At 46.1% G+C, this 24,652-nt stretch overlaps 1 protein-coding gene across 1 annotated transcript in view; it reads left to right on the top strand.

Moving 5' to 3' along the window:
• Nucleotides 1-9,529: 9,529 nt before the first annotated feature.
• The window catches only part of LOC142246021 (growth/differentiation factor 8-like), a 138,726-nt gene continuing 123,603 nt past the window's right edge, over nucleotides 9,530-24,652 (top strand). The window contains exon 1 of the mRNA XM_075319031.1: nucleotides 9,530-9,890. Coding sequence (XP_075175146.1) covers nucleotides 9,530-9,890 — 361 coding nt within the window. The remainder of the gene's footprint in view (nucleotides 9,891-24,652) is intronic.

Below are 24,652 nucleotides of genomic sequence, written 5' to 3'. Positions count from 1 at the left end.
CTCTTTTCCCCTCCTACCCCCTCCATTCTCTAATATTTGCCTTTTTTCCCCTCCTGCCCCCCCCTCCAGTCTCTAATATTTGCCTCTTTTCCCCTCCTCCCCCCCTCCAGTCTCTAGTATTAGCCTTTTCTTTACCCCCCCTCCCCCTCATGCCTTGTCTGTATTATCAGTGACAAGAAGGGGTGGGTGTTCGGGTGATTACAGCAAAAACAAACATTGCTATGCTTACCTGGAAGGCGCCCATACATTCTAGGCTCACCTACGCCTTCCCTACAAATCTTCAGCTCTGTGAGCGCATACCTGCTCCGGTGCTCGCCGCGCTCTATCTCCTCCAGCTGCTCCAGTGAGTCTCCTTTTCTGGCTCCAGCGTCAGTCGCATCCTCCTGCGCGGCGTGTGTCACCTGCAGTATTGGACGCTGCTTATTGGCGCGTCCGTGCGCCTCTGACCCCGGAAGTGCAGGCGCTGGTACTTCCGAGGTCAATCAGCTCACTGTGCCCGACGCCCGCAGTGAATTTGTATTCGCGTCTTAAAGAGACAATTAAATAGATGTGCGCCCCCCCCGAAAACACAACGGATTTACTAGACTGTGTAATGGAGGGGCGAGGATGTAAAACAAATAACATTTTTTTTGCAGCCAGTAAGCGCTGTCCCCCGCTCCGCGCCGCCTGAGGCATGGGACCAGGGGTGCCTAGTGGCAAATACGGCCCTGGTTGGTGTCCCAGTCCTGCACCGCATTGCAACACTACAGCCCTCGCCATCCTCCTGGGGCCCGCTCCGCCTGTCGCCTAACCCCTGGCCGCATTCCACAGGTGGTATCAAGACAAACTTTTCCCATCACACAGCTTCCCCTTCATTTACTGCACGCCTCAGGGCAACGGAACCGGGCAAGGTCACCCGTGACATCGCCTGACCCAACCCGAGATGGCCCAGCAATGAGTAAGTTAACCACCTGCTCCGTGGGGCGCTGCCCTTATATTTTAAGTCTACTCCAATAAAAACGTATATTCGTAGTAGGGCATATTTTTGGGGAAACATGTCTGACACCCTGGCAAAACCAGGTAGTCACAGATGACTGTACCCCCCACCAAGGGTATAGGAATTGCCTCCTCCTTGGGAATTTACACTACACATCCCACACATAGGAACATCAGCCACAAATCCTAGTCGCCCCCCCATGGCAGCCAGGACACACCAGTGGGCGGGACCAGGCAGATGGGAATGCCCACCTAGGGGTCTTGAGGTGACAAGGGGTGGGAACCAGTCAGCTTTCAAGTCAGTTCAGTTTGGGAGTTGGAGTGGAGTGGAGTCAGACAGAGTCAAACAGTAAGGAGTCTGACAGAGGAGCTGAGTGGTCATGGTTAGAGCCCTTGGACCACGGGAGAACCGACTAGGTGGCAGACGGCAGTGTAGGGCCACAGGCGACGGAGATCTGGTCGAGTGGACCAGGGCAGGGTTGTAGCCCGCCGGTAGCAATGACGGGCATCCGGTCCTGAGGCCGTGCACAGGCGGGGTACCTGGACCCTAGGACGAGGCAAGCTTCAAGCCGCTTGTTAATTAACCAGCGGGACAAGGTACCAGGCCTTTTTTCCGAGCAGAGAAGCCCAGATAGAGCAGACTGGCAGCCCAACGCGGGGGATAGGGTGTCCGCCAAGAACCCATTGAGATCCCACGGGTCAGAGTCTGTGGGCAACGGCTCCCTCTGCGCCCAAAGCTGCAGGGGAGCGGATTTCTCCCATTCCAGGTGGGTTTAATCCACACACAACAAGACAAAAGTGCAGGAGGAAGGGTCCCTACCTTGTCAGCCGTGTGCGGGACCAGCACACCCCCTCCAGATGTAACCGGCATCCGGCCTTGGTTTACAATACAGACTCTGTGTGAATTCCTCCTAAGTGTGAGTACACCGGTGTCATCCGGTCCAACCTGCCGACGGCGCCCCAGCTCTGCTCCATACCTACACCCGGGCCCCGGGACTACACCTCCCCCTACCCGTGGAGGGGATACCACCTTGCTGCCCCTTCACCATTGGTTCTGGATGTCGGCCCCGAGAAGCAGTGGCGGTGCCACCATCCCATCACCGCAACCCACGGGTGGCGTCACAGACAATCTCCCCTGTAAATACGTCCCTTTTTCACTGTTGCGAGGACGGACGGTTGCACGAGCCCCGGGCCCGGCCACCACTCAAGCCCCAGACACGATCCCGGATCCGAGCGTCACTCGAGCAGCCCCGGACGGGTGCAGAGGCGGCACTCGTCCGTGACAACACCAAAACTGGCATCACGAACAGGTTTCTTACCCCATCAGTAGATGCCGTGCGCTTTGCTTTGAAATCCGTGAAACGATCCAAAACCTTGAACTGCCGCCATCTCGCCTGCCATCTTTGGCGTCAGAACAACAGTGTCTTCTTCCCCGAAAAAGGCGTGAAGCATAAGCCCTGCCCCCTAAGAATGCGGGCGGAACCCGGTGACTCCCAAAGCAGGAAATCGCAAAGGACAGTGGGTCCCACGAGACTGCTGTTGAAAACCAAGGGGGAAAGAAGGGAAAGATGTCGGCGCCCGATGGTGATGGTGGAGCTGCGGCTGCTGTGCAGGATGATGGAGAAGCAGCAGGCCCCACTCTGGTCGCAGGAGCAGTGGAGCCCGCGGTTCCGGCAGACACTCCAGTGATGTCCCCTCCCCGGCTAGTAGCAGCTGACACCGCTGAAGCGCTGCCAGCGGTATCGGAGGCGGAATCTGCAGCTTCTGGTGAGAATGAATCGGCTGGTGAGGACTCAGAGTCAACAGAGCAGGAGGGAGGTGACTCCGGTACCAGCACCCCGGAGGCTGCTTGGGTTCCTCGATTCGGCGGGAACAGGTACCGGATGTCTTTATCGTCCCGGGTGCTCCATACGCTGGAGATGTATGAAGTGAAAGCAGAGTCCACCTCCGAGGATGAGCCTCTGCCTGCCACCCAGGGTGTAGTAGTGACAGTTTGCCGGCGCTGTGGTCTGCCCGGGCACTTTGCCAGAGTGTGTTTGGGAGGCGCCCGGCCTTAAAAAGACTGGGACTTCCGTGTCTCAAAGTCACATATATTGTATTTGGGTATAAAGATAGGGAGGCGACCAGATCAATTATACTCACTAAACTATACCCCCCTGATAGAATCGCTGTAGAAAAATTGATGCTATTAAGAAATGAAAGAGGGGTTAATTTCCCAAACATACGGGCTTACAATATCGCCTCTTTGTTCAAGCATGTGGTGGATTGGATGCACGACACGAGTTGTTACTCAAACACAAATCTAGAACGACAGTTAGCCGCCCCTTGGGACCTAACCGCTCTTATCCACACTAAACAAGCCAAACTGCCACAGTCGGTAAAATCCTCCTTTCTATTAAGGGACACTATAATGTGCTGGAAAATAGTAAGGAAAGCTTTCCAACTCCCCTTCTTGATCTCTAAACATATGCCAATATTTGGCCACCCCGAATTCCCCCAGGGAGCAGAGATCAGGATGGTAATTGGACAGACAAGTGACCATTTACGGAAGGCGGGGAGTATTATGAGTTTAGAGGATAAAAAATGGATGTCTCCACAAGAAATCATGGTCAAATTCCAGATACATAGTAAGCATTTCATGCAGATCCTGCAGCTCCGGTCTTTCTGTCAATCCAGACTCAGACAGTTAGAAAAGGAAGCTACCTCTCATGCCCTAGATGAAATTATTGGCCAATGCACCCAGATGGTGAGCATTTCCTCACTGTATGGTAACATAAGACACAAATTTTTGAAAGCAAGACAGAGTAAACTGTTCAGGACATGGGGGAGGTGGACTGGAGATCTGGATATAGCTGAGACAATACTGCAAGGGTGGGAATGGGTGAGAAAATCCATCTTGTGTGAGAGATGGAGGGAGACTTATTTTAAACTCATGCACACAGCGCTGTTTGGATTTAACATCCCGCCTTCCCTTAGTTGCCCTGACAGAATTAAAGCATGTCCTAAATGTAAGGTGCCCTTTACAAACCTTTGGCACGGGGTGTGGGAATGCACAGAAGTAGTAACTTACTGATAGCAAATAAGAGACCAGATCCAGGCATGTTGGGGAACAAAACTTCCACAATCGCAACAGGCTTTGCTTTTCCATCAGCTTCGTCCCCCTGAATCTGAATCTCAACTTGGGATAGACAAAGTGAAGATCCCTAGAAATATTCACACATTTTTAATTGTGGCTTTACAAAATCTTTTTAGCGAGTGGCTTAAACCAAATATTCCATCAATGGGATCAATAATATCTCAAATGAAACAATTATTAGGGCTGGAATTGCTAGAAGCCGTAAGGAGCAAAGAAAAGTCAGCAGGGAAAGTTTTTCCGCTGTGGAAACAGTTTATAGGGTTCCACTATAGTCCTCAGGAAATTCTGAAAATAGTCAGTCCTTTTCGCCATACAGAATGGTACTGTCTGGAAGACCTGGGGGGGACATTAGGGGCTTTAGGGACATCAGCAATTACTTAATGTGCATTATATGGAATCGGTGGCTGATACCATCACAGAGGCATAATTGTGGAGTGGTTCACATTCTCACTTATTGTTCATTGTTTCTTTGTGTACATGTCTTCTTTTCCTTTTTTTTCGTATAGCTTAAATTAAAATGGTTGTAACTACCACTATAGTAATCTGCAAGGTACACTGCTCGAATGTTGAGCATATCAAAGTTATTGCTTCCCTTTCTGTTATGTTTAAAAATTTAAATTAAAAAAAAAAAGATGTTTTAAAAAAAAAAGACTGGGACCCACAAATAAGTTGAAAGTTTCAAGTTTAAAGACTGTGCCCTTGTTGAACGTCCTCATGTTCCAGGAGGAGGCCATCTGGATCCCCAGGTGGAGGGTGGCAGGACAGTTACAGGTTAAACAGTTAGATGCTCCATTCTTGTTGAACGTTTTCTTCCCCGCCTGCTAAAGATGAAGAGGCCATCAGGGGTCGGGGCCCTTGGTGGAGGATGAAAGTTGAAGAGAAGAGCAGCTGCCCCGTACCACAGACAACCGGAGAGAGGCTACAGAACCATGCCGCACCGTGAGTGAGGGTGGCACTGGGGACCCGTGTTGTTGTGGAGAGGAGCTGCAGCAGGAGTTTACTCCAGTTAACCGTTAAAAATGGACCATGGTGTCAGGACTGGCGACACCACCCTAAAAACTTTCTTGGGTCTTGTAAATAACCCCCCATCTACCTTGTTACTCACCGCCATGAGGCGGCACCCGCTAGAGAGGTCGGTTGGAGGAAGGGCCTGCTGCGGTGGAGTCGGCTGAGGTCCAGTCACCACGGAGACCGGTGACTACCCTCCAGGCCAAAGGGTTCTGTTCCATAGGACCCTTTGGGGTGATACAGGGTGTCATCCAGCCCGACCTGCCGACGGCGCCCCAGCACTGCTCCATACCTACACCCGGGCCCCGGAACTACACCTCCCCCTACCCGTGGAGAGGATACCACCTTTCTACCCCTCCACCATCGGTCCTGGACGCCGGCCCTGAGAGGCAGCAGCGGTCCCACCATCCCATCACCGCAACCCACGGGTGGCGTCACAGACAATCACCCCTGTAAATGCGCCCCTTTTTCACCGTTACGAGGATGGGCGGTTGCACGAGCCTCGGGTTCGGCCACCACTCAAGCCCCAGACACGATCCCGGATCCGAGCGTCACTCGAGCAGCCCCGGTTGCCGCTGCGGAGGCGGCAACCATCCGCGACACATGGTGCCAAGACATTCTGCATTTCTAAACAGTGACTGTCATTACTCATATCTGTCTGTCCTCAATAGGACTTACACACACACACACACACACACACGGATCAATTTCACAAGAAGCCATTCCGTTTTTTCACACAAGATATAAAAACCTGACTTTTTTATGTGTTTTGGATCAGATATATATCTGATCCAAATATAATAATATATATAGATATCAGTGTTTGGTAATTTTTTATGTTTTTGCCATAAAACGTTTATCAGTTTTTCTTCTAAAACTTGATAAATGTGTCTCACTTTCTCCTACCAAACAAACAGAAAAATGGATTGCACTAGGCGACATCTTGGATGACATCAGTGGACTGTCCAAGTTTTTTTCCAGATTCAGACTTGAAAGCAGGAGTTTGATCCATGGTTAACATAAAAAATTGCCATGTCTCAACCACAGACTATAATGGGTATATGTTCTTTTATAAAAACATAAATAGAACTTTTTTTTATGAAAAATAGACATTTGAATGAGACCAAAGAAATTCAGTTTTTTTGTTCAATTTTACAAACTAAAAATAGAACTTGATGGCACCAGTGACACCAAACAGACTTCACTGAATAAATAATGGGGTCCGTCAGTTTTCATGTAGAGTGTCTGTCATCTTAGCAGGTAACATTGTGACCGATTTTGACATTTACATTACTTTGAAATATATACAATTGCAACTCAATAAATTAGAGCATCCTCAAAAATTTCATTTATTTCAGTAATTCAATACAAAAAGAGAAACACATATATAGAGTCATTACAAACAGTGATCTATTTTAAGTGTTTATTTATGTAAATGTTGATGATTATGGTTTTCAGCCAATGAAAATCCAAAACCTGTTATCTCAGAAAATTAAACTATTATATAAGACCAATTGAAAACAATATTTTTAATTTAGAAATGTTGGCCTACTGAAAAGTTTGTACAGTAAATGCACTCAATACTTGGTTGGGGGTCTTTTTGCATGAATTACTGCATCAATGCAGCATGGCATGGAGGCGATCAGCCTGTGGCACTGCTGAGGTGTTATGGAAACTCAAGTTCCTTTGATAGCAACCTTCAGCTAATCTGCATTGTTGGGTCTGGTGTCTCTCATTTTCATCTTGACAATACCCCATAAATTCTCTATGGGGTTTAGGTCAGGCGAGTTTGCTGGCCAATCAAGCACAATGATATTGTGGTTATTGAGCCAGGTATTAGTACTTTTGGCAGTGTTGACAGGTGCCAAGTCCTGCTGGAAAATTAAATTTCCATCTCCCAAAAAGCTTGTTAGCACTGGGAAGCATGAAGTGCTCTAAAATTTCCTGGTAAACGGCTGCGCTGACTTTGGTTTTGATAAGACACTGTGGACTACATCAGCAGATGACCAATCACTGATTGTGGAAACTTCCCACTAGACCTCAAGCATCTTGGATTGTCTACCTCTCCACTCTTCCTCCGGACTCTGGGACCTTGATTTCAAAATGAAATGCAAAATTTACTTTCATCAGAAATAAACACCTTGGACCACTGAGCAACAGCCCAGTTTTTTTTATTTCTCCTTGGCCCAGGTAAGACGCCTCTGGCGTTGTCTATTGGTCATGAGTGGCTTGAGTCAAGGATTGTGACAGTTGTAGTCCATGTCCTGGATACGTCTGTGTGTGGTGGCCCTTGAAGCACTGACTCCAGCAGAAGTCCACTCCTTGTAAATCTCCCCCAATTTTTTTAATGTCCTTTCCTTAGCAATTCTATCAAGGCAGCGGTTATCCCGGTTGCTTGTGCACCTTTTTCTACCATATTTTTTCCTTCCACTCAACTGTCCATTAATATGCTTGGATACAGTACTCTGAAAAGCCAGCTTCTTTAGCAATGACCTTTTGTGGCTTCCCCTCCTTGTGGAGTGTGTCAATGATGGCCTTCTGGACATCTGTCAAGTCAGCAGTCTTCCCCATGATTGTGTAGCCTACTGAACCAGACTAAAGCCCCAGTCATACTAAACAACTTACCAGTGATCCCAACAACGATACAACCTGATAGGGATCGCTGGTAAGTTGCTAGGAGGTCGCTGGTGAGATGTCACACGACGCTCCAGTGATCCCACCAGCAAGCTGATCTGGCAGGGATCGCTGGAGCGTCGCTACACGGGTTGCTGGTGAGCTGTCACACAGGCAGATCTCACCAGCAAGCAGTGACCAGCCCCCAGCCAGCAGCGATGCGTGGAAGCGATGCTGCGCTTGGTAACTAAGGTAAACATCGGGTAACCAACCCGATATTTACCTTGGTTACCAGTGCACACCTCTTAGCGCTGGCTCCCTGCACACCTAGCCACAGTACACATCGGGTTAATTACCCGATGTGTACTCTGCTACGTGTGCAGGCAGCAGGGAGCCGGCTTCTGTGGACACTGGTAACCACGGTAAACATCGGGTAACCAAGAAGCCCTTACCTTGGTTACCCGATATTTACATTCATTACCAGCGTCCGCCGCTCTCACACTGCCAGTGCCGGCTCCCTGTTCCCTGCACTCCTAGCCACAGTACACATCGGGTTAATTACCCGATGTGTACTCCAGCTACGTATGCAGGGAGCAGGGAGCCGGCACTGACAGAGTGAGAGCAGCGGACGCTGGTAACGAAGGTAAATATCGGGTAACCAAGGGAAGGGTTTCTTGGTTACCCGATGTTTACCGTGGTTACCAGCGTCCGCAGAAGCCGGCTCCCTGCTGCCTGCACATTCAGTTGTTGCTCTCTCGCTGTCACACACAGCGATCTGTGCTTCACTGCGGGACAGCAACAACTAAAAAATGGTCCAGGACATTCAGCAACAACCAGCGACCTCACAGCAGGGGCCAAGTTGTTGCTGGATGTCACACACAGCAACATCACTAGCAACATCGCTGCTACATCACAAAAGTCGTTCCTTAGCAGCGATGTTGCTAGCGATGTTGCTTAGTGTGGCCTTAAGGAACAATATTAATCGCTTAGGAAGCCTTTGAAGGTGTTTTGTGATATTTATTCTAATTTTCTGAGATAATGACTTCTAGGTTTTCATTGGCTGTAAGCCATAATCATCAACATTAACAGAAATAAACACTTGAAATAGATGACTGTTTGTAATGACTATATATAATAAATGTGTTTCCAATTAGTATGGAATTACTGAAATAAATTAACTTTTTGAGGATATTCTAATCTATTAAGATGCACCTGTAATGTATTTACATTTTCTGCATGTTAAAGCTGTTACACCTCTATATATGTACAGCTCATACTTCAAATACAAATATATGGATTTGAATTAACAAATATTAGATTAATGACGAATAAAACAATTTCTAAGCTAACAATAAAAAAATGAATGCAGCAATCTAATATGTACAGAAAGTACAGAGACAATAGCAAAACTTAACGGATTCTTAAAGAGACTTTATTTAGATAGTAATTTACATTCATAGCTCGTAACAAAACCTTTCATGAAAAGCTGAGCATTTTATATGTTCAGTGTGATGAATTCCTGCTGCATTGAAAATCCATCCTCTGACAGCGAGAATATAATTCTTGCCAGTAAGATTGTCTGATTTTCTAATTGTCTGAGCAGCAGCCAATCACTGGCTCTGATGACAAAACCGTAGCCCAAGTTGGAGTATAAAAGTAACCCCAAGAAATGCATGATTTAACACTGCAGTTATTTTTATATTTTGTTGAATTCCTATTTTTCTTAAAAACATTTTTATAATATAAAAACTAAAACTATAGAAAAAAAAATAGAATATATTTAGTTTTAGAGGGAACATGATAAAGGTACGTGTTTGTAGTTGTATTTACTTGGGTGTTCTTGTAGTACTTACTGCAGTGGATCTGAACAGCAGCAATCAAGCAACAGAAGACGCCTTTTGCAGTTCTTGTAACTTGAGGCAGAGCAGCAAATCATCAAGACTAGAAGCCATAAAAATGCAGATACTAAGCAAGCTGCGACTGGAGCAGGCACCCAACATCAGTAAGGATGCAATAAAACATCTTTTGCCTAAAGCTCCACCATTGGAAGAGCTCATTGATCAATATGATGTCCAAAGTGATGACAGCAGTGAAGGATCTTTGGAGGAAGATGATTATCATGCCACAACTGAAACCATTATCACTATGCCCACAGAGCGTAAGTAAAGAATGACGGGTACTATCAAGAAAATGTGTAGTTCTTCATTCATTAGAGAATACCTTGCTGTGCATTTTCTAACTTTTTACAACTAGGCTGCTTTCCTTACACTGAATCTTTTCACAGTGTTGAGAAAGCAATACCTTTTTGTGGATAGTATTACACATGTGGAACTTGCTGTAAGTGCCCATATGAAATCATTAAAATCACATGGGAAAAGATTTAGAAGTAAGGGGATGAGACATATAAGTTGCAGACAATTTTAGTTGGTTGAAACAGCTGGCTAATTTAGAAAAAATGCTATTGTGTGCTCATATTCTCCTATGAATTCTGTTTTTCATTCTGTATTGTGGCTAGTTTTTACAATTACTCCAGTGCTATTTAAAAAAGCTCAGAACTATTCACATGTCCTGTAGTCATCCATTTGAACGGATCTGCAAAGATCTTTTGGCAAAATGATTTCTGTCAGACTTGTCTTTTTAACAGGGAAGTCTATGGAGAATGGATCTGGTTATGGATTTCTATTTAACGTCCATTTGAAACAGATCCTGTAAGAAAAAAAAAAAACAGGTCTGTTACAAATGCAAGTACAAGAAATGGCTAAATAACAATGTGTTAACGGATCAATTCTTTATAGACTCCAATCTTAAAAAAAATGGCTCTGGCAGACATCATTTAATTAACAACAGACAAAAAAGTTGTGTTCGCACTTCTTTTTTCCCCAAGGGATCTCTGCAGGATTCTTTCTTACCGATGATTATTGGACATGAGAACTCAGCCTTTGTTATACGAAGGACAATTGTTTGCTAACATTTAATTCATGCAGATTTTTGTGATTTAATACCTTATTTTACAATGCAATATAAAATTGTCTATTTTTTACCATTTAAGGGACATTTATATTGTATTTCTGTAATTCCTAGACTTAGAATAGATAAAATTTAAGTAATCTTTTAAAATCTACTGCTTTTAAGATTAGGTTTATGGCCTACTGAAAACTAAAAAAAAAATGTCAATAGAACAATACTAAATGAATTTTGTGGTTGAAATCAAAGGTGCATATTATAAGTAAGTGTATAGCAACTTGGAAAACAATGATATATAAGAAACAAGTTTTTTGTAAAGTAAAGTGGTCATTGTAAAGGTCAGCTAGACACTCGATAGTAGCTTGGACAAACTATTCACATGTAATTAGACCTCTGAAAATGTATTATAGTGAAGAAAAATAAAGGGGTAGTTTGGAGAACAGTATTTATAAGTTCTCTTATATGGAAGAAGAACGCTACTTTTAAGTAAACTAAAAAGATATTGATATCTGGTTAATTGTCCAGGCACAAAGAGTGAATATAAATTATCAGATACCAATATCCTTATTTTTCTTTTTACCTCATTGTTGTCAATCTGTAGATAAAATTCCTGCATATTTTATGCTTGTTATATAATGTAAATCATGCGGCAAAATAGCTACTTTTACTGTATTACTGAATGTTGATAACTTTTGCCAGTCATATACAGTAGTTGTTCATGTTGATGGATTATACTACAGTGTGCAGTAAAGACTGCTGAAAAGCTGATGAAGGCGTTGCCCGCTGTTCACAGCTTCACTCTGGTGCACGGATAATGCCCCAGATGAGCATATTTCTAAGCCAGAAAAGAAAACAATATCCAGACATCAGGAGTAAAAAAAAAAACCTTCTTAATTGGGACATTATGTGGTCAAAAAAACAATTAAACTGTGAGGATAGACACAAATCCTGAAGTGTTTATGATACACACAAAAAAAAACTTTACTTAAATAAACCGTCCCCTACACTTTCCCTGGTTCACTGTTTTAGATAAAAAAACAACCAATGCTGATCCGACATGGTCCAGGGATTTCAATGTAGTCCAGGCAATCTGATATTCTCCAGGGAATCAGACATAGCCTAAATTAGAAACCTGAAAAACATAAAAAGAGAGAAATAATAACAAGACACTGTCCCTCGTTCACCAATTTACTTGAAAGCAAAGTTCCCATAGCTCCTAACTATTCCTGATTTTCATACTTTGCCCCACTGTCCCAGCAGTAAGGTCAGTTCTCCTGTACTGCAGTGAGAAGTTGCCGGCACTCCCCCTCTTGATCAGGCTACCCCCCTCTTGTACCAGGATATGTGCCTTATAGTATCAGGCTATGTGCCCTCTTACATCAGGCTAAGCCCTCTCTTGTATAAGGCTACACACCCTCTTGGTTCAAGCTATGCCCCCATTTGTATAGGGCTGCACTCCCTCTTGCATCAGGAACACTTCATCCTGTTTCAGGCTATGCCCCTCTGTCTATCTCTTTTCTTGTTACGCAGAATGTGCACCGTATCATACCCTTGTGTTTCCTGGAATTAAGTAATTTCAGCACCCGGAGCAATAACAAAACCCTCCAGCAACAGATGCAGTGCCTGTGCGCTTACTTCTGGCTGCTTTCTCTGAGTTGCTGTTTGTGTCTGCTTTACACTGACTTATCTGCTGCAGGCACACAGAGATCCTGAGGAAAAGACAAGATTATCTCCTCTTTTGTTGGCACAGCATTTGGTCAGTCACATAAAAGAAGCATCAGCAGAGAATGCATCCAGCAAACACATGGTTGCCTGCCTGGCAAAGCAGTTCTGCTGGGCCGTAGTACACCAATTCAGCTCTACACACTTTTCCTTGTAACTGCAGCTTTTTGGGAGACTCCTGCACATGGTGCAGTGGAAAATATGCAAAACATTTAAATAGCTTTTTTTTTATGAGCCTTCTGGTGACAAATCCTGTAAAAATTCTATGTATAAATATTTTTTTTCAGAATTTTAATTCAGATTATTAAAGGGGTTCTCCAGGCTTGAAGTAAAAGTCTGCAATTGCGCTATGTGACTATAGCCTTTTGAATCCTCACAGCATGTGCATCGTACAATGAGGATTCTCCAGTGCTGTTAGTGGGCAGACATGTGAACACAAGTATGTGATTTGCATACTGCCAGCCACATTCCAAGTAGGCATGTCCAATCTCGCTCAATAAATTTGCACTAAGTAAGCCACACCCATCTAGTCAGCAACTGACCACATGTGTACAGATCACATACTTGTGGTCACATGACTACACGTTGTCAATACTTATATAAACAACAAGCTCCGTAACACCATACAATTGGTAATGTGGGTATAGATTCTGCCGAATTCCCACATATGGCACAAACTCAAAACCATAGTATTTTAAGAAAAAGGATAGAGTTTTCAAAGTGTAGAAATGATACAAAAGTTTGAGACACAAGGGAAACATCCATTATCAATAAAAACATGTGAAAAGTACCAGGGCTGGGCCCCTCATGTATATCACTAGGGATTCATGATGTAAAATACATTATAAAGATTTGCAAAGTGAATAAGATATCAATGTGTGAAAACTCCATGTTGGAGTATGTCCATATTGGACATAGCATCACAAAATCCCATATACAAAATTGTGGCAAACAAAAATATCAGGATAAAATATCTACCAACAACGGTGGTAAGGTTGGATATAGAGGCCCGTCACTAGAGTAAACCTCAGAAAAACACCCAAAGTACGTTTCAAAATATTGGTGCAATTCTTCATCAGGGGAGCTGACCGGACTAAAAGCCAGCAACAGCAGTATGCTAGACACACTTTGCACTTATCACAAGCCATCACACTTATGCACACCCTTGAGGGCTGGGGTACTTTTCACTTACTTCAACTAAAGGGAGGTGGACTTTTTCAGGGCCCTTCCCAGGTGCCAATAGCGGCATGGCTGATGGCTGTGCACACTGGCCTCAGTTGGGTAAAACACACTAGTAAACTATAAAGGTAAGGCAGTGGAGAACTTCATTAATAAACAGGGAAGGTAGCTAACATCAGGGACATAAGAACCAAAGGCACAATTAACCAGAGTCAGAGATTAAAGGGAACCTGTTACCAGATTTATCATGTGTGAACTAAAACTACCACCTTTACAAATGAATATGCTGCATTCCATAAATGTGTATATTATCCCCTAACTCCCCCTATATATAGAACATCCAACGGGGTCTTAGGAATACTCGTCACCGGATCGGTAAGGGTCAGGGGATGTCATGGGTGGCCCTGCACGGTTTTGTGGGTCCCAAGGTGTCCACAAAAGGGAATAGATGAAGAATGGTGGGATGATGAGGATGAAGGGGTTGAGGATGTTGGGAGTAGTAGTTTTCTCTTGACGTCACCTGTGGTACATGGCCAGGGACTAGCCGCCACTGCAGATACTGTCCTCTGGGGCGGATGGTTCAGCTCCACACAGGTGGAGCTGGGGCCCAGGGAGAAAGATGGGAGTGGTAGGGGTGGCCGTTGGTGCCAGAGCACTGGACAACGGCACCGGCAGTGATGGGCTGACACAGTGGTTGCGGTTCAAGGTCTTTTACTCACAGTCCGGTTGTCACCCTTGGACTGCTGAACTCTGCCATGATGGGCCCAAGCCAATCCCAGATGATTCAGATGCCACCACCGGTGTTGTGAAGCTGTGAGACCTTCCTTCCTTGTGCTCTGTAGTGTGGATCCCATTGGCGTGAAGCTACTTGAGGACCCCAGTGTCCTTGGGTTTAGTTCCCGTCCCAGGCAGCGCAAATCAAATGTGCGCCTGACCATGGTCTTGACTCTGGACTCTACCTGCTGCTGTGCCCCGGGAACTTTGTGGTGGGAAATGGGACATAAAATCCCCTTTCCCTGCAGATTCTGATGGGAACGTGGAGTGTATGCCATCCTAGGACTCTGCACTCTGACTGCGCCGGTCCCAAAGGGGCTGTTAGGCTCAACCCTCAGCTACCGTGTTGCTCCTTTGTCTCACCAACTCGCCCAGTAAACTCCTACTTCATCCAGTCGGGGCAGTCCTAACAGAGGAAGCTCTGAAGCACGCTCCTCTGCGGCCATGTTGTTCTGTGTCCCAGATTATTCTGAGGTAAAAGTCTGTGTTCCTCACTTGTCTCCTGCTGCCCTGCTGATGACTCGCTAGTGGCTGGGGAAGTCCCGTTGCTATGGTGATCACCTCTAGCACAGTTCCAGTGGGAAAGCACCTGAGCTGTGTGTGTGTTGTGTAAGTGAACACCAGTGGTTAACCTCTTCTTTACCCGGGATGAGTACTGCACCTTAAGTCAGATGCAATACCCTGTGGTGATTGAAGCCCCAGGGGTGCCACATATATACACCTAAAAACATATATTCTTCCTTGCTCCCTCGCTATATGCACATTTCTAAAGTCTGGTCAATTGGGCGTCCATGCTGTGGCATCTATCCCTCTCTCCACCATTTATTGCCATGCTTTATCTCTGATTGACATTGATGATGCCTCCTGCATCATCCACATAGCTGGGGTAAATCTCGCACTTGTACATTCACATGGACAAGCACATGGCTTGCACATGTGCATGTTGTTCTTCTCTAGTGTGGGCAGAGCCTAAATCATGAGTCTGCGCAGGTACCAGATGTCTCCCCCACTATGTGAATGATGATGTAGCTGGGCGAAATCTTACACCTGTGCAGACACATCACTGGCTTGTTTTAGGTTCTGCCCAGAGTAAGGAAGAGCAACATGTGCATGCACAAGCCGACAATGTGTTTGGCAGGCGCGAGATTTCCCTCACCTATGTCAATGATGCAAGAAGCATCATTCACGTCAATCAGTGGAAAAGGATGGCAATCAGCGGCGGAAAGAAGGGATAGACGCCACAGCAAAGATGCCCACCAAACCTTTCAGATTTAATTACAACGTGGGAGGATGGAAAAAGTTTTTTGGGAGGTATACTCCTGGAGTTAGGGGATTATATATACCTTTATGGAATGCAGCAAAGGCTCGGTTGAAAGTATTAATCTTAATTCACACATGAAAAATCTGGTGACAGGTTTCCTTTAACCACAAATGCACAAACCAAAGACCTATCAAGCATACCATTGAAGCACAACTGAATAATCAGCAGTGAACAAGAGAATATGATGGGTTTAAACATTCCTCTCATGGATCACCTGACATTGCTGAGGTAACGCCCAATCTCCATCATATGACCAGAGAGACAGATGGAGGGGTGAGGAGGGGGGTAGAGAAACTAACCTTTCACCCCATACCTGATTCAGGAGATACAACGTCCCATGTCTTCAGGCAATAGCTGATGCTGGGAAACCTAGCATCCCAGGACCCCTGAATAGAATCAGCACTAGAAGTGACGGCTTTGCGCCTCCCAATCACACCAAACGCTGAGGCAGGTCCTTGAGAATCGAGCACAAGGGCAAGACGGGAAACCCCACGTCAGAATCCTCCTGGTAAGACCGCAACCGTCTTCTCGGCTACCTGATATTTACCTACTGGATTAGTAATTGTTGTGTTTGATAGACACCGCTCCAATGCTAACACCAGAGCTTGTTGCCAGCTGACATTACACAGCTGACATCAACCCCAATAACCATTACCCCAATTGCCAATGCACCAAGGCAATTGGGAAGAGCCAAGGCAAAGCGCCAGAATTAGTGCATCTAATGTGATGTACCACTTCTGGGGCTGCTGCAGGCTGGTATTTTTAGGCTGGAAAGGGCCCAATAACAATGGACCTTCCCAGCCTGATAATATCAGCTCACAGCTTTTTGCTTTACACAACCTTTTTACAAAAATTGGGGAAGGAAACGCCAAGCATTTTTTTCCATTAATTTAATTAATGAAAAGCTGTCCAATAACTACCCAAAGTTGCAATTTTATTATATGTCTGTCGCTCAGTCTGCCACTTTTTCTGTTGATCTCTCTATTACTCTGACCAGTGCTCTTTCCCTCTGTCTGTAACTTTCTGTGTCACAGAACAAAAGCACAAAGTAAAAACATTGCTGTCTGACTCAAACCTCCACATCGGTTGTAAATATAGGGTGAAAAGGTATACACACATAATATAATGTTAGTTGAGCAATTACTCCTAAGAGCACAACGTATAAATATGTGGGGACAAAATAGTAAGAGCCCCCACAAATGGCACAAACTCAATAACATATTATATATGCACGAGAACCACGAGTTTTTTTGTGCAAAATTGAACAAATTTTATTAATACAAAAGGGTGAGCAATCATAAAATCACATATGTGATTTTATGATTGCTCACCCTTTTGTATTAATAAAATTTGTTCAATTTTGCACAAAAAAACTCGTGGTTCTCGTGCATATATAACACATAATATAATGGATGGTAGTGTGATGCATAGGTTAAATAAGGTAAACATTTGTGATGAGCGAGTGTAATCATCAGTATTCACTACTCGCACGGATAATGCGGTATTCATATTACTCGTCTTGTTTGGCCTCTGATTTGCAGCCGCTAAACATGCTGGGCTCTTAACCAATCACAGTAAGGCAACTGCCATCTTGGTTGTGGCATTACTGTGATTGGCTAACCGCACAGTGTAATAGAGTCTATAAAAGTCCTTCCTCCACCATTTGTGTACATTGCATCCGGAGCCAGCATTGTATCAGTGTAGGGATAGAGGGAACAGCTGATAGGGAGAGTGTTAGACCTCTTGATAACAAAAAAAGCCCTTTTCAGGGCTACCTGCAGTGTATAAGTCAGTGTAGTATAGGGAGGGACAGATTTTCAAGCAGGGACAGAGTTTAAATGAGAATGTCACTACCTCCATAGTACTGTCTAGAATACAATAGCTCTTTTAATAGCTGAAACTACTGAACAAGGTCACAGCAAGGAAGGAGAGATTGTGGATTAGGTAGGGAATCGGGACCTGTTTCCACCGCAGCACTCTCATTCCCCGCAGCCCTACATTCAGACTATAAGACGCACCCCCCACTTTCCCCCAACATTTGGGGGAAAAAAGTGCATATTATATGCCCAAAAATACGGTATATTGCTAGTGGCCTTTGCAAATGCAAAGCAGGACTCTAGCGTTTAGTGCTACCCGATACACTAATCGCACCTCTTCTTTTATGCCTGTGAGGTGGTGGCCTGCCCTGCTGCTAGTGTGATGTCAGAGCATATTTTCAGCTGGGCCAGAGGTGGCCCAGTAACATACGTTTGAGAGGGACTGCTCTTACTTAGACATTTGGGCAGTCCATCCCTCATTGAGCCTCAGATAGTGGAATACATATTCCATAGCAGTTTACAAATGCGCCCATTGTAGCGTTCAGCTTTACTCTCCTCCTCCTCGTCATTCTGCAGCCTTCAGTTCAAGTTTTCAGAGGGCCATCAGTTGTTCATCAACAGTCATTGTAAATTACTATCGAATATATATCCCCTATCTCAGTCATAATGTGAGACAACTCATGACAAGGGTCTCCAATGACAAATATTAGTTTGGTAGCACTAATGTCCTGGTTTATGCAGTGGACAATGTGTATTGTTTACAAAAATTAGCCCTATGGCCCAAGTCATGGTTAACGTAGGGAGTCACCATCACAAGGGCCTCCAATCACAAATAGTAGTTAGGCTGGAGTAGGGGTACTGTCCTGGTCTGTCCACCACTACACAATGTGCATAGTGTTTATAAAAATTAGCCCTAAGGCCTGAGTCATGGTTGACGCACAAAGGAAACACCTTTATATGGGAAGGGGTGGACGTTAATAACAGTAGTCAAAATCAACATTTTGTAGAATTTAGTTTGGCTTGCTCTCATCTGAAGGACTAGACACTGTGGAGAAATCCAGTCTTTGTTGAATTTAATAAGAGTAAGTCTGTCTGCATTTTCTGTGATGAGGCATATGCGCCTCTCAGTGATGATTGCCCTAGCAGAACTGAAAACATGCTCTGACATCACACTAGGAGCCAGGTATGCCAGCACCTCCAAGGCATATAAAGAGAGGTCTGCCAAGTGTTCAGCTTGGACACCCAATAATTAAAAGGAACTAACGCATCAGAAAGGACGCAGGTATGGTCACGTAAGTACTTCTTGACCATGTTGTGCAACTTCTCCCTCCTTCACATTGTTACAGGCACAGATAACCCTTGCTGATGTGTTTGTTTATTGAAATTGGCCCAGTTTGCGCACATTTTCACCCCACCTCTGTTGGATCTAGTGTTTGTGTCTCAACCCATTAATCCTTGGTGTTGGAAAGAGTCGGTAACTCTTCCACCAGCGTTGTCTGAGGGTGATGTTTTCAGCAATTGATTTACAATGACCCTCTTGAAGGATTTCATTGTGCAACCGTTTGGTAAAGGTCCAGTCACACTAAGCAACTTACCAGCAATCCCAACAATGATAGGGATCGCTGGTAAGTTGCTAGGAGGTTGCTGGTGAGATGTCACACTGCGACGCTCCAGCGATCCCACCAGCAACCTGACCTGGCAGGGATCGCTGGAGCGTCGCTACACGAGTTGCTGGTGAGCTCACCAGAAACCAGTGACCAGCCCCCAGCGCCGCGTGGAAGATGCTGCGCTTGGTAACTAAGGTAAATATCGGGTAACCAACCCGATATTTACCTTGGTTACCAGCGCACGGAGCTACACGTGCACAGAGCAGGGAGCAGCGCACACTGAGCGCTGGCTCCCTGCTCTCCTAGTTACAGCACACATCGGGTTAATTACCCGATGTGTGCTGCAGCGAAATGTGCACAGAGCAGGGAGCAGCGCACAATGGTTAGCGCTGGCTCCCTGCTCTCCTAGCTACAGCACACATCGGGTTAATTAACCCGATATGTCCTGCAGCTACATGTGCACAGAGCAGGAGCCGGCACTGACAGTGAGAGCGGCGGAGGCTGGTAACAAAGGTAAATATCGGGTAACCAAGGACAGGGCTTCTTGGTTACCCGATGTTTACTGTGGTTACCAGCCTCCGCAGAAGCCGGCTCCCTGCTGCCTGCACATTTAGTTATTGCTGTCTCGCTGTCACACACAGCGATCTGTGCTGCACAGCGGGACAGCAACAACTAAAAAATGGCCCAGGACATTCAGCAACAACCAACGACCTCACAGCAGGGGCCAGGTTGTTGCTGGATGTCACACACAGCAACATCGCTAGCAACGTCACAAAAGTTGTTCGTTAGCAGCGATGTTGCTAGCGATGTTGCTTAGTGTGACGGGGCCTTAACTCCAAAAGGAGAGAAGGAAATTTCTTTGTACCGTGGGTCCAGAAAGGTGGCAAACCAGTATAGGTTGTTGGATAAAATGTGTATCACGTGAGGGTCCTTGCCACAGACACTTACACATGAACTGTGCCATGTGCGCTGAACAAGTAAAGGTTCTGTGTCCCCACCAGGAGGAACACCCATTCTCTCTTCACGCTGACTCACCTCCTTTACTTCAGCCCATCCAAGCTGGACAGACATGAAGCTGAGGTTGAGAGTCTGGTGTGTACAATTGAGAGTCCCTTCGGTAGCACAGAAAAACAAGTCCTCTCCCTCCTCATCATCACCCAATGTTGCCTCCGAATATTGGCTGGGCTGGGTAGTATCATCACCCATTGAGAAATCTGGCTTAATAGTCACATGCTGGGCACTCAAACCTTCCTCTTTGAGATTATGAAGTGATTGATTCAACAGACACAGCAGCAGGATGGTTAAGCTGCTAATAGCCTGATCACCGCTCATGAGCTTAGTGCAGTACTCAAAGTTCTTAAAAACCTCACGAATGTCAGTGATTCACACCCAATCGACAGGTCTGTGGTGGCTGACTTTCAGTCTGACGGGCATGTTGAAGTTGGTATTCAGCTACTGCCCTCTGCTGCTCACTAATCCTCTCCAACATATGTATGATATGTAGAGTTCCACTGCATGGGCTGGTCACACATGAGTCAGTGACTTATGCAGTGCTGTAAGACCATTAAAAGCTGTAGAGGAATGAATGAAATGGGCGCCAATACGGCCCACCTTCTCAAGTGAACATGAGCTTATGAGTTGCATGTACACCAACTCATACTCCAGCTCACTTTTTTGTTTTTTTACCTTTTGAAGTAGGTACAGCAAGTCAGGATATGTTTTGAGAAATTTTTACACAACAAGTTTCATCAGGTGAGCCATGCATGGCAAATGTACAAGCTTGCCAACCTTTAAAGCCGCCACCAGGTTGTGCTCATTATCGCAGATGACCACTCCGTGTTGGAGGTGCAATCCCGTACCCATGACTGAGTCATGGCTGTGGGCGGGACAGGTCCAAGCAAATGCTGCATGAAGTAAATAGCCTGTGGACAGGGCCTGATGACTGAATGTGAACAGTCACCAACCGCCAAAATCTAGACAGGTGGAATACATCCCAAATTGGAGTGCATAGCAAGGTGGGGGTCAGCCACCAACCAATTCAATGAAGAAAAAACAAAAAGCCAGCACTAAATGTGCACTTCAGCACTAAAAATTATAAGTAACAGAAGTCCCTCCAAAACGTATGTTACATGATCACTTGAGGCCCCTCAGGTCAAAGATCAACTTACCAATTGGCATGTTCTGTCTGGCCTTGTAAAGTGCTGGGGAATAATTAACTAGAAATTATGTATGACAGAGGGACCTACAAAATGTATAAGTCAGGGTCGTCCCAATTGTAAAAGTAAAAAAAAAAAAGCCAAAACACTGTGTGAACAAACGTTAAAAGGGAAAAAAAATATGTCTCCGGTTTATTTAGCTTTATTACAAGTGATTATGCAGGAAAAACTGTTTCTTAGCCTTTTTGGCCTGTCAAATGCAATTTAGCTTAGATTTGGTAGGTGTTCTTGTGCATCTGTAAATGTGGTGTAATACTGTGTCATCCTTATTTGCAGAAACCATATGTGAGTCAGAAATGCGTGCAGGCATATTCTCCAGGCTCTCCCCATTCAGTTTCATCACTTTCCCATCCATTTTAGCCTTTTCCTCAGGCCCCCAGACCTCTTTGTTGGGTCTAACATAAAATTACTTGCATTTCCCATTGACTTGTATTGTACTGGCTATTCGGAGTGAAAACGTGAGTATTACAAAGCACTCGTTACGAGTATAGTGATTATTAATATTACGGTACTCACTCACCTCTAGTAAACATGTATTAATGAAGCCAAAAGAAAGTGACTAGGGTGTCTGGGATGTGAGCGTTTGCCTTACTCACGAGATGGGGGTACTAACTTTGCTGCATCTTTGAGTTAGCAACAGGAACACAGTTCATTTAAAAGTTCAGCAGTTTATTAAAAACTCTTCATAAACTGCACACTATCAACACAAATGAGACTTACTTTGGCTTTACAACAAAACATCACATGGTTTCCTGACCGCTTTAAGTGTGGCTCTCCCACAATGGTTTCACTGACCCCGGTTAGGTTTCATCCACGGATACCAGTCCGTTATACTCCAAGAGATTTCTGTTCCTTTATCCTGAGTCCAGCAGCCACTTGTCCTCTCTCAGAGGCTGCTCCTCAGACACCCAGACTTCTGGTCCGTATTCGTCTGCGGTACACCCGCACCACACGTATGGCAGTCTACCGACCTTCTCACAGCCCCGCATTATCCAAGCTGGCTGCAGTCTCTCCCACACACTCACATGTGCCAAACAAACTCCATTTTACAACATGTGACATGTCATGTGACATGCCCATGGGCGAGATATGTTGGTAGCCAGAACCAACCATCTCTTTAGCTACCTATGAACCTGCCCTGTGAATACTTAATAGCAGAAAACATGTGGCATTACAAGTAGTGCAAACAAATGAACAGACTAAGGTGGAAAATCAATTAGGAGTCACACATAACCATTACGATATGTTTAATACATCTGTAACCAATGAAACAGCATAGTTACCATAAGAATTTGCCCCTGGTATGCCCATGGAGCAATTAAACATATTGGCTCTATGGCCAAATAGATTGTTATTATCTATCTTTATAGTATTCACTGCTGTCTAAAAACGCATGTGTAGCATCCAGGGATATGGGATACTTGGTTCTGGGTAGTACAGGTTCTGGGGAAGTCACGATGGTGGCCGTTACCCGGTTCCGTGCCCTGGGCCCTTTTTGTAATGGGGATATTTACAGGGGAGAATAAGATAATGTTGACTTGTGGCACTACTTACGGTGTTGCGGCTAAATGTAGAGAGCTGCCACTACAGATTGTCTCTACTGGGGCTGGTGGTATTGGCAGCTAGAATGGTAGACCCTCCGCAAGTAGGGTTTTGCCCCAGAGGGTGTATGGTGCAGTGGGTATCAGAAGAAGTGAGTCCACACAGGTATTCTGTGTAACTGGTTTACTCACTGCTGGTAGGTGTTGACTGGTTGCCCGAGGCCGGCTGGTTTCGCCTCCAGGTCCCCTTCGTCTCAGTGCCAATTTGGTACTCTGGTACCTTCTTCCCCTGCACCTGCCTCTGGTAAGTGGGTCCCCGTGGTGTAGAACTGGGGGTCCCCGTTCTGTGGTTTGTCCACTTCTGTCCGCCTAACAGTAGCGTGAACCCTGTGGGGTTGGAGTTTCTGGTCCTGTCCCCGGTTCTCCCTTCGCTATTGAGTCTTCGGATTTTTTAGGGTCAGCAAGGTCCCTGATGGTCCCCTTGCTGTGCAGGTGTTAACAGGTCGGTTTTGAGCTCTTTCCTGTCCTAAGGTTCTATACCCAGTCAGTGCGTAGTTCCGGGAGTACTCCACCGTACTCCACCAGCAACCACTTCTCCTGGGTGCCAGGTCACTGTCAACCCGAGTCAGGACATCACTTTGCTTCTGTACCGCACCACGGGCTCGGCTGTGACCGCCGAGCCGTTCAGAGCCATGCTCGCACTGCGGGTGGTGGCTCGAGCCTCTCACGGACCCAGTGTTCACGTCGCTCTGCAAGGGAGTTGGCGCTACACGCAGGGACTTGGGTGAGGAGTTCAATGGCCTGGGCCGCGGTTGATTGGTTTGGATTGTAAGTTCGTGACGCCACCCACGGGTTGTGGTGATTGTAGACACCACCGCTGTGGTGAAGGTATGGGGCTCTCGGGAGCGGTGTAATGGCGCAGCTAGGTGTTGACCCCTCCGTGGGTAGGGGATATTGGTCCCGGGGCCCGTTTGGCGAGGACCGGGGTGCAGGGTGGAGTGTTGCAGTGTGGTGCGGTGCCTGATGGCACTGGTGTACTCACTCTGACACAATACACTCGAGTCTCTGGTAAACCAAACGGGGTGATGAACGGGGCCCGCAGCCGGCTGCAGCTTCTCCCGGAATAGGTTGGTGGTTTCCGCTTTTCTCCTGCACCTCTGTGTGTAAATGTTTGACTCCTATGCCTAGACACCGGTAGTCCGCTCCCCGACTTGTATATGCCGCAGGAGCCCGTTTGCCCGCAGACGCTGGCCCTTTGGGTTTCTATGCCTTGGCGGTGGCTTTACCCTGTGTGGTTGGGCTGTTGTCTTCTAACGGGACTTGTGTAGGATAGGTCCTAAAGTCCAGTCCGCAATCAGTTGATTTGACTCGGCCCTGTCGGTTCAGGGCTTTGTACTGGGTCTGAGTACCCCTCCTGGTGCTCCGGTTTCCAATCGGTTCCCCGGTTCGGTACCGGTGGGCCACCACCCGACCCCGATCCCTATGGTTCCACCGGCTGTAATCCCAGCTCCTGCAGGCGGCCACCACCATCTGCCTCCTTGCCAATGGTGACTGGGCTCCGACCCAGCCACCTGGTAGTCTCTTGGCAGGCCCGGACACAGGACTCACCGTGAGCTTGACTGCTCTCTACCCTGCACTTCAACTTGTGTCTTTGTTTTTCCTGCCTCCAGGCCTGTGAACTCCTCAGTGGGCGGAGCCAACCGCCTGGCTCCGCCCCCTGGTGTGGACATCAAACCTGGACGGTGGTGACAAGGCTTTTAGTTTGACTGATGTCACCTA

This window comes from Anomaloglossus baeobatrachus, chromosome 7 (genome assembly GCF_048569485.1).
Source record: "Anomaloglossus baeobatrachus isolate aAnoBae1 chromosome 7, aAnoBae1.hap1, whole genome shotgun sequence".
Lineage (NCBI taxonomy): Eukaryota > Metazoa > Chordata > Amphibia > Anura > Aromobatidae > Anomaloglossus > Anomaloglossus baeobatrachus.
The sequence above is the reverse complement of the archived record's forward strand: the minus strand, read 5'-3'. Positions and strand labels throughout refer to the sequence as shown.